General features: G+C 54.9%; 2 protein-coding genes across 9 annotated transcripts in view; one reads left to right on the forward strand and one right to left on the reverse strand.

The window, feature by feature from the left end:
- Positions 1 to 4683, forward strand: part of SUPT6H (SPT6 homolog, histone chaperone and transcription elongation factor) — a 40026-nt gene extending 35343 nt beyond the window's left edge. The window contains exons 32-37 of one of the 2 annotated variants that reach the window (XM_005583244.5): positions 35 to 159; positions 2231 to 2343; positions 2624 to 2701; positions 2797 to 2963; positions 3392 to 3579; positions 3888 to 4683. In XM_005583244.5, coding sequence (XP_005583301.1) covers positions 35 to 159; positions 2231 to 2343; positions 2624 to 2701; positions 2797 to 2963; positions 3392 to 3579; positions 3888 to 4074 — 858 coding nt within the window. In that variant the 3' untranslated portion in view covers positions 4075 to 4683. Of the gene's footprint in view, positions 1 to 34; positions 160 to 2230; positions 2344 to 2623; positions 2702 to 2796; positions 2964 to 3391; positions 3580 to 3887 lie in introns of those variants that run through there. The other variant, XR_012425402.1, reaches the window with a different exon arrangement.
- A 1518-nt stretch (positions 4684 to 6201) lies between these two features.
- PROCA1 (protein interacting with cyclin A1) lies at positions 6202 to 15848 on the reverse strand. Of its 7 annotated transcripts, XM_045376175.3 has the most exons (6): positions 15722 to 15848; positions 15436 to 15565; positions 9366 to 9449; positions 7398 to 7533; positions 6998 to 7126; positions 6202 to 6901 (listed from the first exon to the last, which is right to left on the reverse strand). In XM_045376175.3, exons 2-6 carry the CDS (start codon positions 15473 to 15475, stop codon positions 6244 to 6246), a joined length of 1047 nt encoding a protein of 348 aa, XP_045232110.2. In that variant the 5' UTR covers positions 15476 to 15565; positions 15722 to 15848; the 3' UTR covers positions 6202 to 6243. The 7 variants fall into 7 exon arrangements, with proteins under 7 accessions (XP_045232110.2, XP_045232109.2, XP_005583305.3 ...); XM_045376174.3 differs by lacking the exon at positions 15722 to 15848 and having other exon boundaries at positions 15436 to 15583; XM_005583248.5 differs by lacking the exons at positions 15436 to 15565; positions 15722 to 15848 and adding an exon at positions 14324 to 14846 and having other exon boundaries at positions 7007 to 7126.
- Between the last annotated feature and the right edge of the window lie 1188 nt (positions 15849 to 17036).

The following is a 17036-nucleotide window of genomic DNA, read 5'->3' on the forward strand; positions in this document are numbered from 1 at the left end:
CTATCCCAACCTCTCCCCCTCATTCTACCCCCAGAAATTAGAGGAGCTGCTCATCAAAACTAAGAAGGAGAAGCCCACCTTCATCCCTTATTTCATCTGTGCCTGCAAGGAACTGCCCGGCAAGTTCCTACTGGGATACCAGCCCCGGGGTAAACCCAGGTGAGCACTAGGGCTGAGAAGGTGCTGCCACTGGGGTTCATAGGCAAGTTAGAAGGGAGGGAGAGGCCCGGAGCAGTGCCCTCTCTGGCTCTGCTGGACTGCCTTTCTCCTCTCATCTGTTTAGAACAGAGGTGGAGGTTGGAGGTGGGAAAAGAGGGTGATGATTTAGAGGCAAAAAGGCAAGGATTCACATAAAAAGGGTGCTTTCTTTAACACCGTGAGAAAGGAGTTCCCTTCACCTCCTCTCCCTCCCACAGTGACAGGAGTCACCAGACACTCTTCATCTGATTGCAGAAACGGGGGGCCAGTACACTGGTCTCTCCTGACCACCGCCTGCCTCACCCTCACCAGGGCTTGCACACAGTGGCTCACTGTTGCTGTAATGTGCTCACTCCACCTGCACTGAAACGGTGGTCAGGAGAGCCTGTCTCCTGTTCTGCTCTGTCTCCTGCTCTGCCCCCTTCTGTGTGACTGATAGGCTGGCCTTCCTGAGGTATTCCTTTATCTGAATCCCTCTAGCACTTACTCTGAACCTAGAGGACAAAGTCCAGTTTCCTTAGACCTGCCTCTTTATGTCTGTGATACAGACTGGTAATCACACTCACCTTCTCTGCCTAAGCCCTGCCCCCATCCTTCCATTGGCCTTTGACCAAGGCCCTGTGCACTTCTGCTTTTATCCCTGTACTGGCTGCACCTGATGCACAGCTCAGGCTGCATTAGTAGGCACTCAGTGGCCAGATGACAGGAAGCCCTAGACTCTGGACCATGTGCCATCTTGGGTGTATCTGGAATATTGTGCTCATTTCTTGAGAAGCCTGTTGACTCACCAGTGTGCTTCCAGAGGCCAGCAGCCAGGGCTAAGTGGGGCTAGAAACTGTGTCCTATGAGGAACAGTTGAGCAAACTGAGTGGGGTCGGGGTGGCGGGGGGGGGGGGCCTCTAACTAGGACCAGGTGCAGCATGATTGCTTCTGGAGAAAGGAGCTGACTCTCCTTGTGTGGCAGAATTAATGGAAGAGTTAGGAGGCAGGTGTCAGCCTAATAGAAATGAGAACTGTGTACTATGTAGCATTATCTGGTTGCCATTGATAGCTGGCCTTTATTGAGCACAACCCAGCTATAGGCATTATGGAATGTGTTCTGTGCATTCTCATTTATCCTCACGCCCACCCCATAGGTTTAAGTGCTTTGATCCTCATTGGACAAATGAAGCAGAGATTCACATTTAGTAATTTGGTGCAGTGTGTCATACGCGGTGAATGGCAGAGCTGAAACTAGAACTGGAACTAACCTAGAGCCCCTCTTAACTACTATCTGCTACTCTCAGAAGTGTTGAACAAGGGCAGACTACCACCTTCCACAGCCATTGCAGAGAGATGCCTGTTTTGGGGGAGTTGCAATTTGCTGCTCTGGGAGGTCGCTTCCAACCCTGGCAGTATGGGACCTTGGTCTCACTTCACCGGCGGTATCCTGCCTTCATACTGCAGCCGAGTATGGTAGCACAGCCTCCAGCAAGCCTTCCTCCGGCAGCATGTATGCTGCACACGGGGCCACCGACTCCTTGGCCTTGACTGTATTCTGCCATTTGCTGCTCACCTCCCTTCACAGGCCTGGGGATTGGCTGTGTCATCTCTCCTTTCCCCTTAGCACCCAGAATGGCTACTTCACATGGTGGGCATCTGTTCTGGTTGCTCTCTCATGGTGAGTCCCAAGTGGTTTCTTTTTTTTTTTTTTTTTTTTTTTTTTTTTGAGACGGAGTCTGGCTCTGTCACCCAGGCTGGAGTGCAGTGGCGTGATCTCGGCTCACTGCAAGCTCCGCCTCCCGGGTTTACGCCATTCTCCTGTCTCAGCCTCCCGAGTAGCTGGGACTACAGGCGCCCGCCACCTCGCCCGGCTAGTTTTTTGTATTTTTTTTAGTAGAGACGGGGTTTCACCGTGTTAGCCAGGATGGTCTCGATCTCCTGACCTCGTGATCCGCCCGTCTCGGCCTCCCAAAGTGCTGGGATTACAGGCTTGAGCCACCGCGCCCGGCCCCAAGTGGTTTCTGACGCATGTTTCCTTCTAAAATCCCAGGATAGAATATGTAACAGTGACTCCAGAGGGATTCCGGTACCGGGGCCAGATCTTCCCAACCGTGAATGGACTCTTTAGATGGTTTAAGGATCACTACCAGGATCCTGTACCAGGTGAGTTCTGCTCTTCCTGACTTCAGGGGCCTGGCTAGAGGAACACCTAGGACCTGACTCAAGAGTAGTCCCAGCCTAGGGGACCAGGTGAGAAGTAGGCTGTCACTGCAGCTGTCTTACTCCTCCTGCAGCCTCCCAGCATCAGGAAGTTTATCCATCCACTGTGCCTATGCAGCTTCCCTTCCTCCCTCCACCTACTTCAGTGCCCCTTCCAGCCCCTGAATTGGGAAACCAAAAATAGGTTTCTGGAGGGATGTAACTAAGTAACCACTTCCTGCAGGCATCACCCCTAGCAGCAGCAGCAGGACCCGGACACCTGCCTCTATCAATGCTACCCCGGCCAACATCAACCTTGCAGGTGAGGAGCTTGAGCCTGGGACTGGAGGTGGGAAGGGTGGAGCTAAAGGGACTTTCACCTCTAACATGCCCCTCCCTGCCTCTGTGTGCTTACAGATCTGACACGGGCCGTGAATGCCCTGCCTCAGAACATGACTTCACAGATGTTCAGTGCCATTGCTGCGGTGACAGGCCAAGGACAGAACCCTAATGCCACCCCAGCCCAGTGGGCCTCCAGCCAGTATGGCTATGGCGGCAGTGGAGGCGGCAGCAGTGCTTACCACGTATGTGACTTGGGGAGGAGGCTGCCTGTGCAAGGTGGGGCCCATAGACTGGCCTCTCACATTGCCCACAAGGGGCTTCACATGCACAGATGGGGCTGCCACAGCTGTGGTAACTGTCTCCAACAGATATTCCTTGTCCTCAGGCCCATTTGAAGGGGAAGAGAGTAAGAGAGGGCATAATGTTTCCACGGGCCTTTGGAATCTTTGGAACCCGCAGGCCACTAGAAACTTGATGTGGTCGGGATCAGTGGGCACCACTGTGTGCTCGGTGCCGACCTGCAGACTTCCCACTGCTGGTCAGAAGCACACACTCAGTGGAGAATCATCTGGAAAGCTTTGCTGAGCCCACCCTTGCGCTTACCCAGAATTCACAGCAAGGCCAGACAAGCCCCACACCCATCCCTATTTAACTGTTCATGCCTCTTCAGGTATTCCCAACGCCAGCCCAGCAGCCAGTGGCCACACCACTAATGACCCCTAGCTACTCCTACACGACCCCAAGCCAGCCCATCACCACCCCTCAGTACCACCAGCTCCAGGCCAGCACCACCCCGCAGTCGGCCCAGGCCCAGCCCCAGCCCTCCTCCAGCTCCCGGCAACGGCAGCAGCAGCCAAAGTAAGTATCTGGATGGTGGCACAGTGCAGGTCAGTGGTAGGGGCTTGTTGTCAAGAGGCCGAGAGGCTTACCGTAGGCAGGTGCTCTGGATCCTCTGAGGGCCCTGATCATGTGATATGCCAGGAACACTAGTTTCTGGGTGAAGACAGAAGAGGGCAGTGTGGCAGCCAGCTGCTGCTATATCTGCCTCACCCCAGCAGAGGGGCTGCTGCCCGTAGGTATGAGGTTCCTTTCTGCAAGGGTACAGTGATTGGTGGGAAGAATTCCTTTTAGCAAAGTCCCAATCTCAATTTTTCTTCCCTTCCCAGGTCCAACAGCCATGCAGCCATCGACTGGGGGAAAATGGCAGAGCAGTGGCTGCAGGAAAAGGAGGCAGAACGGCGGAAACAGAAGCAGCGGCTGACACCTCGGCCTTCCCCCAGTCCCATGATCGAAAGCACCCCCATGTCCATTGCTGGCGATGCCACCCCACTCCTGGACGAGATGGATCGGTAGGGGGCCTGCTCCTCGGACTCTGGTTACCTCTGAGGCTGGGAAAGGCCTGGCCGCCCACTGCCTCCCTCCCTGCCCCTCCTTTTCTGTCCATAAAGTGGCGTGAAGTGACGTTCTCTTTGGTGGTCAACCTGGATGGGTGACAGGCTGGATGGCCTTGTGAACTTGAGCTCTGTGTGCTAGGCAACAATTCTCCCACTCCAGACCCTCACCGACCACCTGGCCTGGGACCAGGCTGGGAGGGGAGTGTGGCAGGGAGGAGGAAGAGGAAGGTGAGAATGAGTAGAACAGTTTTGATTCTACTCCCTACAAGCCATTTTGAACTTCTGCCCTCACCAGACGCTGGGCTGTGACTAGGACACAAAACTCAGCACATGAGTCTCCCCTGGCTCTTGTGGGGAGAGGGATGCTATTTATTCAGTTTGGGGCAGGAGGGAGAGGAGGGAAAGTATTTCTGACCCTGATGCCAACAGCCGGGTGGCTGTCCAAGCAGGAATGCAGGGGACACAGGGAAGCAGCACTAACCTGCCCAGTCCCTGCCTGGCTGCCCTTTCCCCACTGCTGCCGCCACCGCTTCCTGCCTGTCATTTGAATAAACAGTGTTTCTATTGAGCCCTTGCCAAAGCCTCTCTCTCCAACTCTCTAGCTCTTTGAGGGGATGGCTTTCAAAGCAGTGTTTGGAGCTCCAGGGACCCCCCTGACTTCCATCAGAGGCAAAGATTCATAGACTAGGCAGCTTCTGCATCAGACTGCCTGGGGCACATCCCTGCTCTGCTTACCAGCCCGGTGACCCTGTGCCAGCTCCTGCTGGCTTTCAACTGGCTTTCTTACCTGTAACATGGAGATAGTGATACCTGCCTCATCAGCTGCTGTGAGGACCAAGGCAGCATGTGCAAGCTCCTTGGCCCAATGCCTGGTACCTCGCAAATGTTACCCGGTATTATTACACCCACTCACTCACCCACAGCACAGCTGCCCCATCCACCCACACCTGTTGGTCTTCTCTGGCATACTCGAGAAAGGCCACAAGTACACCTGGGTTTCTCAACTTGAGCCTCTGCTGTTAGTCTCCTCCCTTTTCCCAGCTGGGCCTTGGTCTCTGGCAAACTCTCAGCAGTAAGGTGTTCCTGCCCCACTACATTTTTTGTTCTGAACCTGCCATCCCTGTTTCTGCACAAGGGCTTCATCTCACAGCTCTGTGAGTCAGTACTGGGAGAGTGGGGCCTCTGGCTCCCTTTCCTCTGCTTGGGGCTCAGCAGAGAAGTCAGAAAAGGCCACTGCTGCCCGGATGTGGCACACTCCCTCCCCTTGCTTTTCTTCATCAAGAGCTGGGGGAAGGGGCCAGCTCTGCCAGGAACTCAAAAGTCAGCTCCCTTCAGCACAAAAGGGCTACAAGGGAGGAGCTGGACCATTAGCTGGGAAGGTCAGTCTCTGGTAGTACCACGAGCACCTTCTGCAGAGCCACTTAGAGGAGGGAAAGGCCAGGCACAGTGGCACAGAGTGGGTTAAAAAGTTCCATTTATTGGGGGTATCACTGCAGACAGTACTGCCTCTCCCAGAAGTGGGTTTCACACAGACCGAGAGTCTCTCCGAGGAGAAAGGGGAAGTCCTCCTTCCCACCCAGATGTACTCTTTTTTTTTTTTTTTTTTTTTTTTTTTGAGACGGAGTCTCACGTTGTTGCCCAGGCTGGAGTGCAGTGGCGCGATCTCGGCTCACTGCAAGCTCCGCCTCCCGGGTTCCCGCCATTCTCCTGCCTCAGCCTCCTGAGTAGCTGGGACTACAGGCGCCCGCCACCGCGCCCGGCTAATTTTTTGTATTTTTAGTAGAAATGGGGTTTCACCGTGGTCTCGATCTCCTGACCTTGTGATCCGCCCGCCTCGGCCTCCCAAAGTGCTGGGATTACAGGCGTGAGCCACCGCGCCCGGCCCCAGATGTACTCTTCCACCTTGTCCTAGCAGGTAGGAGGAAATAGGGCTGTGCCCCTTCTTTTCCCTCCCACCTGCCTTCCCATGGACTTCCTTTGTGAAAGCTGGATTGCCTTTGAGAAACCCCCGCAGCCCTGAGCCCACCCCTTGCCCCGCAAGAAACAGCCAGGTTGGAGGGAGAGAACAGCAGCACAGGGCCAGCCACAGGCTCGATGGCATTTATTCTGCACCCTGACCACCCTGGCCTCAACTGAGGTTGGGGTTTGATCCTGGGGGAGATTTTCTTTTGTTTACCTTCCTGGCTTGTGAGGGCTTTGCCCCTGTCTTTTTGGCCTGAACTGTGTTCTCTCTCTTCCTGGGCGATGATGATTCCAGAATATCCTCGCTGGACAGTTCCTCCTGCCCCCGGCCATTGTAACTGTCCTCGCTCTCCAGCTCTTCCCTGCTTTCTGGGCTGGACTCGGACATCCTGGCCAGCTGTCTTGGGCTTAATGATCGGCTCGCGTCTGGCGGGGAAGGCTCCAGTTTAACCGGGCTTTTCTTCTTAGTCAACTGGCCTTTCTTGGCTTTTTTTTTCAGCTTTGCCTTCTCATCCATCTCCTCCTCCTTGTCTTTCTCTTTTTCCTTTTTCTTCTTTACCTTCTTGATCACCTTGCTGCCCTGACCCTTCCCTGTGGGGCTCTCAGAGCGCCAGATGGTGATGGGCGCTGCGGAGTCAGGGGTACCAGTGGCCATGGTGGTGCCTAGGTCAGGGGAGGTGGTGGCAGGCCCCACCTGCGTTGGGATGGGGGGCTTGCTTTCCTGCTCCTCCTCTTCCTCTTCTTCATTTAGATCATCTGCCCCACACTCATGGTGGAGAGGATGGTGGATCACCGCCACAGAGACAGGTCTGTAGCTTTTGCACCTGGGAGGAGGGATGACGAGGGAAGTTTGACAGAGTCGGGGGGGTGCAGTTCCCTGTAGAGGCCCCTTCCCCATCAGCCCACTGGGGCTCACTCACCAGCCATACCAGAATCGCTCCACATGCTGCTCCTCCGGTGTGAGCTCAAAGCAAGGGGACTCGATGACATGGGAGCAGGTTGGGCCCGTACCCCGGGAGCTGCTGCTGTCCTCTGAGCAGTCCTTCAGCCTGCCACACATGGGACTCTTAGCCTGGCTCCCATCACTCCCCCAGGGACCCAGAGCCAGAAGCCTGAGGGACAGTGGGCTTCTGCTGGGCCTGTCCCAGGCCGCCAACAGACCTCCCCATTTCTCTTAGAGCAGAACAAAGTGTGCAGAGCTGGGACTGGGCTGGCAGCACCAATTCAAAGCTGAAGAGGCAAACCAAAGGTTGAAGGGGACACCACAGTGAAAGTTGGGACCTGCTCTGCCATGGGTCCCCCAAGGGGGCGGGCCCTCACCTAGAATTACAGTTGCAGTGGTTGACAGAGCGTAGGTGCAGGCTGTGGCAGACACAGTCAGAGGCGAAGGGGTAGATGATGTGCCCAGTGCACTGCTTGTGTTTCCAGCAGCACTTGTCAGGCTCCTTGCAGTCACCTGAGGGGGCAGGGGTCTGGGTCATCAGCAGCAGCCGCAGACCTCTGGGTCTTCCCACAGCTCAAGCTAAAACCTCACCAAATTCACCTGCCACCACCAGCTGTCCCCACCCCAAGAAGTGTTTCTGCTTCAGTGGTAGTAACTTGGCCCCAGAGTAACCCCAAGTCCCAGCAAAATGTCTGGTTCCATGTCTGATACACAGGAGACCCTCACCAAGCCCCCTGCAGTCCTGTGATTCCCTGTTACTTCTGTCCTCTCCCTCCAGTGGGAGGCTTCCACTGGCTCCTGCCTGCCCTTCACCCAGCTACCCACAATGAGTGGTAGCCCTGCTCCACAAGGTACCTGGTAGGAGAAGGCCCTCCTGCCATGGCACCCCGAAGCCCCAGGAGCAGCAGAGCCGCAGCATCCTCAGTTCCTACACCTGCCCTGGCCCGCTCTGATCTCTCACAGCCTGGCCAGGAGCTAAGGCCCGCATCATGCTCCTTAGCTTCTGTCTCGTCCTTCCCTCCCCACTTCCCCCTCCTCCCTTCTTCAAGCCCCTTTTCTCCTCCCACCTGACACGTTTCTCACTCCCCTCCCTTCCCATGCCCGCTTCTTGATCCTTTCCCTGTTCTTCACGCAGCACCTTCCCACAGTCTCCCCACTGCCTAGAGTGCCAGGCTTTTGAACGACCCACCCCCAGCCTAGGCACCCTTTTAGGCAGCACAGAGACCACATCCCCTTTCCCAGGGCACAGGAAGAAGCTGCTGGGGTAAGAATTTGGGGTTAGGGGAAAGCCCTGGAGAAAGGCCCCCACCTCTGTTGCTCAGCTCAATGCCAGTCCTGAAGACAGGAGAATTTCCCCAGTCTACCACCACTGCCTCACCTCTGACCCTGCCTAAGGCCCTGATCTACCACTGGCTGTCCCCTCTCAAAAGTAAGCCCATGAGGCAACTCTGCGCCTCTCACAGCCCAGAATCTCACTCACCAGGCAGAGGACAAGGGACCTTACCTCGGATTCCCCCGCACCCCTAGGGGAGGGAGGGAGCCGGCACTGGCCTGGGGTACTGTGGCTGGCTTACCCTCAAACAGGCCATGAGGACTGTGCCTTTGCCAGTGCCCACGAGGAGAAGAACTAGGGTGAGACCTCATACTGGTCACCAGCCAGCAATGAGCCCAGGCTGTGGTGTGAGTCCAAGTGGCCTCACAGTGCAGCAGCTTGGCCTGAGGCTTACCCACATTTCTCCCTCCTTCCCTTTCCCACACAAGGCTGTGAAGTCCTGGGTCCTCACTACACTGCTGACTCATGGGTGATCTCCTCCCCTCTTGTACCCTTTATCCCCCAGGAAGATGAGGAAGGCATGGGTGTGTGGCAGGACCCTGAAACTTCACCACCACCTCGGCCTTCCTCAGCACTGCTGAGCTGGGCCAAAGGGCAGCATAGTGGCAAATTGCCCTGAACTTGTAGTCAGGCCTGAGCCCAAGTCGTGGGTCTGTCACTTACTAGCTGGGTGGCCTAGGGCAAATTCCTTTACTTCTCTGAGCCTTTAGTTTCCTTATCCACAAAATGGGATGGTGGTCATACCTATTTTGCAGGGTTGTTGGGTGTACTCAATTCACATATGTCAAAGATACTTATGTGCCATAAAGTTCTATACAAATGAATGGGGTGATTGTGGCCTTGAGAAAGGGGTCCCCTCTGGCATCTGTAGGGGATGGGTTGAGGATGGGGCAGCTTTAGGACCAAACACTTCCCTCCCTCCCTGCCTCAGGACCAATGTTCCACCAGGTATCAGCTTTCCCAGGTGAGGGGTGATGGGGACCCCCCTGGGTCAAAGGTCTCCTGGACCCACCTTCAGAGAAGGTAGACACATCAGTGCTGGACGCCACACCAGCCAGCAGATGTCCTCTCTCCCAGCTGGGTAACCTGTTTACATCTGAGAGAGCACAGAGTGGCAGTGGCGGCAGCAGCCCCCTCCCTGTGCCATTTATTCACCAAACATACCCCGAGAAGTTCCACATGTCAGGCCCCACTGCATCCTGGAGATGCAGAGATAAAACAACAGTCCCTGCTCTTGAGGGGTTGCGGGGTCGGAGGGGTGAGGGGGAGGAGAGAGGGACACAAGAGGTTCATGACAATAGTGTGATACAGATGCTGACAGGGAAATGGTAGCACAGGACAAGGGCCACCTACCAGGACTGGAAAGGAGGACAGGGGACTATGGAAGACTTCTTGGAAGGGGCATCACTAGAGTTAGAGTGATGAATAGGAGCCAGCCAGGGTCTAGGCAAGGAGGGACAGCTCCAGAAACTGTCCCAGGGTGTGTGGAGCCTGGACAGAGGATGACCCTGAGCAGACCTCCAACTGGGGTGGCAGCTCCCCATCAGCAGCCACAAGACAGAGTCTGCCCCTTTGCCTTTCCTTCCCACAGCTAGCTTTGTCCCTTGAGGCACTGGACTTCAGGTCTGCTTAAGGAAGGGAAACTGATTGCTTGGCATCTTCAGCAAGCCTTCAGTGGCACTTGGTCATCTTCCTACAAGTCTCTGATCAGCTCCTCCTCCTGTTTTCCGCAGCACAGCAAATACTCAAAATTTGTTAAATGAACAAAAGAGTGAATGAATGACTTTAAGCACTTCCTGGAAACTCCTGCAACCACTGGTTCTCTCAGCAGATAATTTCACTGCCATTATCTGTGGACACTCCAATCCTCATCAACTTTGCTTGCCTGGGAAAGGGGTGTCCCTCTTTCTCATGCCCAAAGCATCTATATTTTAGGTCCCAGCCAGAATTGACACCTTCTTTACTGGCTTCTTTTTTCCCCCCTTACAGGCTATAAACATCATAAAACAAAACACTCTGTCAATCCTGTTTCTCCTATCATTGCATATACCCCTTTCAATCCAAATTGATTCACTCATTCATTTAGAGGACATATGTTGGGTGGCTTCATTCAGCACTAGAAAAGAGGCCAAGTCCCTACCTTCAGTGAGCTCAGTGTCTCCACCTCTTTCTTCTCTTCCAGCCACCTGCAACATGGTAGCCATCTGCCCCCCAATCTGAATAGCTTTGGCAAAGGCCACCAGCAGTTTCCCAGTAGCCAAACCCAGTGGGCTGCTTATCTCACTTGACCCTGTTTTTTTGTTTTGTGTTGTTTCTTGTTTTTGTTTGTTTTGTTTTGAGATGGAGTCTCGCTCTGTCGCCCAGGCTGGAGTGCAGTGGTGCGATCTCGGCTCACTGCACCCTCTGCCTCCCAGGTTCAAGCAATTCTCCTGCCTCAGCCTCCTGAGTAGCTGGGATTACAGGTGCACGCCACCACACCTGGCTAATTTTTGTATTTTTAGTAGAGACGATGTTTCACCATGTTGGACAGGCTGGTCTCGAACTCCTGACCTCATGGTCCGCCCTCCTTGGCCTCCCAAAGTGTTAGGATTACAGGCGTGAGCCACTGCGCCCAGCCTCACCTGACCCTGTTGACCAATGAATCTCCTTCTTCTGCAAACTGTTCCTTGGACTTCCATGGCAGACCTCATCTTTCTCTTCCTTCTCTAACCAGCTCTTTAGTTCTTCCCTGTCTCCTTTGCTATCTCCTCTTGTTTTGCTGTACACCTTAAATTGGTGATTACCAGACTTGGTCACCTCCTCAGAAGACTCTACAAAAGCATGTCCTGGATAATTTCATCAACTTCCATGTTTTCAACATCCACCAATGAAATGACATAAATCTGTAATCCCATCATTTTGGGAGTCTGAGGCGGAAAGATCACAAGCCCAGGAGTTTGAGACCAGCCTGGGCAACGTGGCAAAACCCCATCTCTACAAAAAATACAAAAATTTAGCTGGCTTAGTGGTGCACACCTGTAGTCCCAGCTACTCAGGAGGCTGAGGTGGGAGGATCACCTGAGTCCAGGGAGGTCAAGGCCGCAGTGAGCCGTGATCACGCCATTGCATTGTGGCCTGGGCAATAGAGTAAGACCCTGTCTCAACTAAAATATATACCTTTGATTCTAAATCCCCACCACAGCCCCATTCTATGGATGAGAACAGAGACTTAGAGAGGATAAGTAAGTTGTCCAAAGATACATGTTAATAGATGGCAGAGGTAGGATTCAAACCCAGGTCTTCCTGGTTCCATAGCCTATGCTCTTTCAGCCCTATCTACTTACTGTTGGCTGGGGACACACCCCTGTAAACAAAGGCCATTCTGTATGTGAAGCTCCACAGCCAAGCCTTAAAACCACATTCTGCTTGAGTGAGCTGGCAAGGCAGAGGTTGCAGTGAGCTGAGAGCACCACAGCACTCCAGAGCCTGGGAGACAGAGACTCTGTCTTACAAAATAGCTGGGCGCGGTGGCTCACACCTATAATCCCAGAACTTCGGGAGGCTGAGGCAGGTGGATCATGAGGTCAGGAGATCGAGACCATCCTGGCTAACACAGTGAAACCTCGTCTCTACTAAAAATACAAAAAATTAGCCGAGTGTGGTGGTGGGCACCTGTAATACCAGCTACTCACAAGGCTGAGGCAGGAGAATAGTGTGAACCCAGGAGGTGGAGCTTGCAGTGAGCCAAGATAGGGCACTGCACTCCAGCCTGGGCTACAGAGCGAGACTCTGTCTAAAAAAAAATAAAAATAAAATAATAAATCACATTCAGCTCCATATGCAAAACCTGTCCTACCAGGCTGGGTGCAGTGGTTCATGCCTGTAATCCCAGAACCTTGGGAGGCTGAGGTGGGCGGATCACTTGAGGTCGGGAGTTTGAGACCAGCACGGCCAACATAGTGAAATCCCATCTCTACTAAAAATCCAAACATCAGCCAGGCGTGGTGGCCCACACCTGTAGTCCCAGCTGCTCTGGAGGCCGAGGCAGGAGAATTTCTTGAACCCCAGAGGTGTAGGTTGCAGTGAGCCGATATCGTGCTACTGCACTCCAGCCTGGGCGGCAGAGTGAGACAGTGGGAAGGACAGGTGTTTTTTTATTTTATTTTATTTTTTTTGAGACGGAGTCTCGCTCTGTCACCCAGGCTGGAGTGCAGTGGCCGGATCTCAGCTCACTGCAAGCTCCGCCTCCCGGGTTTACGCCATTCTCCTGCCTCAGCCTCCCGAATAGCTGAGACTACAGGCGCCCGCCACCTCGCCCAGCTAGTTTTTTGTATTTTTTAATAGAGACGGGGTTTCACCATGTTAGCCAGGATGGTCTTGATCTCCTGACCTCGTGATCCGCCTGTCTCAGCCTCCCAAAGTGCTGGGATTACAGACTTGAGCCACCGTGCCCGGCCGGACAGGTGTTTTTTTGAGGCGCAGTCACTTCCTACTACACCTGCTTTTTAGCTCCAACACAGCCAATTCCTCACCCTCTGGTTTTACTCAATCCGGACTCCACAGCCTCCCTTAACCACCCTGGACCCTAAAGTCTTGCTGCTGGGGCCTCAGCCAGGGTGAGGAACCAAAACTCCTCTGCCTTGCTGTTTCATGAGCCACCATGAAAGAGGCACACATGGCCGGGCGCGGTGGCTCACGCCTGTAATCCCAGCACTTTGGGAGGCCGAGGTTGGCGGATCACAAAGTCAGGAGTTCAAGACCAGCCTGACCAACGTGGTGAAACCCCGTCTCTACTAAAAATACAAAAAATAAAAAATAAAAATAGCTGGGTGTGGTGGCACGCGCCTGTAATCCCAGCTACTCAGGAGGCTGAGGCAGGAGAATTGCTTGAACCCGGGAGGCGGAATTTGCAGTGAGCCGAGATTGCGCCACTGCACTCCAGCCTGGGCAACAGAGCGAGACTCCGTCTCAAAAAAAAAAAAAAAAAGCACACATGCAGGGTCAGAGCCTGTTTACTCTCCACTGACTAGATCCCCCAGAGCTCAGACACCCATCAGCTCTGTTTGTGAAGGAGACGAGGGGAGAAGGGACAAAGGGGGAGACGAATTTAGTAACTCTCTTCAGAGCTGAGAAAAGCAACCTGCTCTTTAGTTCCAGAGGACAGGAGAGCTCTGACCAGCAGCAGTTCAGAGGTCCTGCAGCAGGAATGACTGACAACACACACAATGAATGAGGGTGATAGGGTGATAGGGTGAAAGAAAGTGGGAGGCTTATGGCGTCTTTCCCCGTGAAGCGTTATCAGCGCACAAAGGCCTAACTCAAGACTCACAGGTTATGCTCATCTGTACAGAATCCTCCCTGTCCTGCGGGGCCGAGGAGCTCTCCTCGCCCTCGAGGCACTGGGGGTGGGCACCAGAGCAGCCGAAAGGAGTAGGGCGGGAAGGGAGGGAAGGAGAAGGAAGGGAAGAAACTAGGAAAGGAAGGAGGGAAGAGGAGGAAGCAAGGGAGGGCCAGTGCGCCCGCGTCTCCTTGGAAATGCCTCTCTGGCCTCGCCCCCGCGAGGTAATTGTGATGCCACGCGTGGAACCCTCAGTCTCCCTGGTCCACCCTCAGGGTCGATGGAACCGCCCGCTCCCGCCCAGGTGTCCGGGTGGGCGCTGGTCCATGGGCTCCAGCCAAGGCCGGCGCTTCAAGGGCAGCGGCCTGCGCCCGGTGCCACCCAGTCCGATAGCCAAGAGTTACAGCTCTGGCTGGAGCCAGACTTCCCGCCCAACCCGCGGGCGACCCAGCAGGGCCTCAAGCCCCCAGTCCTCAATCATTGGCCCGTGACTCGACGCGAGCCCGCCCCCGGCCCTAGCTCCGCCCCGGCCCAGCGCTGGGCCCCGCCTCCCTCGTTGGTTTGCCAGCCTCCCGCGTGCGCCGCTCGGGGTCTGCGAGCCCGGCCACGCCCTCTGCCCAGCCCCTGCCCAGCCCCTGCCCCGCCCCTCTTACCGCAGCACCGGCTCTCATCCCACGAGCGGACCTTGGGCTCGGTCTTTTCCTTAGTCCATCTTTCAATTGTGAGTGTCGTCCTGACCCACATCGCTCTCCGCCCAGGTCTTCGTCTCTACAGGACTCTTCCTTGAAGTCCAACCCTGAGCCTCAGCCCGGCCGAGCCCTCGGCCCAGCCGTGAACTCCAGTCTCGGCTTCGCCCCCGCCTAGACCCTAACCCCGCCTCATGCTGGCGCAGCCCCCGCCCGCCTCCCCCACTCCGCTCCAGGCTGCGTAGTCTTCCCAGCCCGGGTCTCAGCGTCAGCCGCGTTCTTCATCCGGGGCCTCCTGGCGCCTCGCAGGCCCCTCTTTGTTCCCCCTGTAACCCTAGGATTTCCCCTTTATCTCAGACCTTAACCTTACAGGCCCAGCTTTCACCACCCATCTCTGGTTCCAGCTTGCAGTCCAAGCCCCAGATTTTAACCCTGCCTCCAGATCGTAGCCCCAATTCTTAGTGTTACAACGAGCCTTGCCCCCAGCCCCATTCTTAGCCCCGCCCCGGTCATTCTCTAAACCGCACACTCCCGCCCCGCTCCCCGCCCCGCTCCCCGCCCCGCCGACCCTTGGGAACCCAGCCGCAGCCCCGCCTCTGCCCGCCGGCGAGCGAGCGAACCCCATCTCTACAAAAAATACAAAAATTAGTTAGCTTAGTGGCGCGCACTTGTAGTCCCAGCTACTTGGGAGGCTAAGGTGGGAGGATTACCTGAGCCCAGGGAGGTCTTGGCGTCGCCATCTCCACTCCACCGTCCGGGCTTCGAGGTCCCTCCCGCTCTGGTGGAGCCCAGGCTTCCCGTCTCTCCGCCCACAGACCTCTCCCAAGGCCTAACTCCCGGCTGAGGACCTGATGTCGGCTCCCAGACCCTGTGCCACCCCGCAGCGTTCCCCGCCCCTGGCCCCCATGGGACACCCTATTCTAGAGACAATACTTCCGGATAGAGAGTCGTAAGCTTATCCCGTCTGGAGAACAGGGCAGGCTGCATTCATTGGAACCTCATCACAGTGACACCCCTCACGCCCTCAGGTACAACACTCTGCGCATGTATATATCACAGAACACAGAAAATCTACTCACCACACACATACAACATGCACATGGAACACAGAACTCCCATACCCGGTGCAGCACAAACACCACACCTGGACTATGGTGCTGGCTTCACACACATCTGTTAACAGGCAAGGCAAAGGTGAGGAGCCCAGTGCTGTGAGGGAACAGAAATGGAAAAAATAATGACAGGAGAGTGTGAAAAGAAGTTTTGGCCACATCGCTGACATTCCATGCACCACACCCCTCCACTTCTCTTGGCACCAGCTTCCAAAGCCAGGATGGAGAGGAGGGGAAAGGATGGGGTCCACACCTTGTTTTTTCCACCATCATCCAGGGGCTCTGCTGCTGCTGCTATTGCTCCGCCTGATCCCCACCTTCACTTTCCTCCAGACCCAAGTCCAGAGTGGGTAGGGCTGCTGCCCAGACCCTCCTTCCTGTGGTAGCTCTAGAGAGTCTAGGAACTGTGAGGGAGGGGAAGCCAGGAGAAGGGAAGAGTGCAGAAAAACCAACCATCCTGGTGAAAATGGAACCGGGAATGGAACAGACAGAGCACTTGGCAACTAGGAGCCAGAATCTGCCTTCTAATTTGGACCCCCTTAGCCTCCTAGGATGACAGGAGGCCATAAGTCCTCCTTTGTTGACCCAGATGTCTGAGGTGCTTCCAGCTCCTCTGGAACTCTGGGTCAGATTTCAACAGGGAGCCAGGGTCTCGGTCACCTTTCCCCATACAAAAGTTAATGGAATAAACAACCAAAAAACCAAACAAAAAAACAAAATAAAACAACAAAAAATAAAAGTTAATGGTTATAACTCCTGAGTTCAAGCGATTCTCCTGCCTCATCCTACCAAGTAGCTGGAATTACAGGCACGCACCACCACGCCCAGCTAATTTTCGTATTTTGATGGAGATGGGGTTTCACCATGTTGGCCAGGCTGGTCTCAAACTCCTGAATTCAAGTGATCCGCCTGCCTTGGCCTCCCAAAGTGCTGAGATTAGCGGCATGAGCCACCGCACCCAGCCTGGAAAAGTATTTCTGTTTTTTTTTTTTTTTTTTTTTTTTTGAGACGGAGTCTCACTCTGTTGCCCAGGCTGGAGTGCAGTGGCCAGATCTCAGCTCACTGCAAGCTCCGCCTCCCGGGTTTACGCCATTCTCCTGCCTCAGCCTCCCGAGTAGCTGGGACTACAGGTGCCCGCCACCTCGCCCGGCTAGTTTTTTTTTGGTACTTTTAGGTAGAGACGGGGTTTCACCATGTTAGCCAGGATGGTCTCGATCTCCTGACCTCGTGATCCGCCCATCTCGGCCTCCCAAAGTGCTGGGATTACAGGCTTGAGCCACCGCGCCCAGCCGGAAAAGTATTTCTTAAAGGGAAGGCAAGAAAAGGGTGAAAAAAAGAAAAAGATTCTCCGGTAGTGAAAATTTGGGTATAAGCACCAAGTAGGACACGTGTGGGGAAAGGATCAGGGGAAAAGGGCTCTCAAAACCAGCCATTGAGACTTCACCCAGTGAGGGCCCAGTGCAGCCTACCTGAACCTGCCCAGGGGTCAGGGATGGCCAGCACAGCATCCCCAGGGGGCTCTAGTGGCAAGATGGCCCCACAGTCATGCCCATTCCACATCCATCATC

This window comes from Macaca fascicularis, chromosome 16 (genome assembly GCF_037993035.2).
Source record: "Macaca fascicularis isolate 582-1 chromosome 16, T2T-MFA8v1.1".
In the NCBI taxonomy this organism is placed as follows: domain Eukaryota; kingdom Metazoa; phylum Chordata; class Mammalia; order Primates; family Cercopithecidae; genus Macaca; species Macaca fascicularis.

Bases quoted from the DNA above. Each gene is read 5' to 3' on its own strand.
- PROCA1 (XM_005583247.5), bottom strand. From the start codon at position 14,414: ATGTGGGTCAGGACGACACTCACAATTGAAAGATGGACTAAGGAAAAG. The intron at 9,450-14,323 runs GTAAGAGGGGCG...GTGCTCTCTCAG, and splicing joins GGATGAGAGCCGGTGCTGCG to ATGTAAACAGGTTACCCAGC. The intron at 7,127-7,397 runs GTGAGGGCCCGC...CATGTGTGGCAG, and splicing joins CACTGCAACTGTAATTCTAG to GCTGAAGGACTGCTCAGAGG.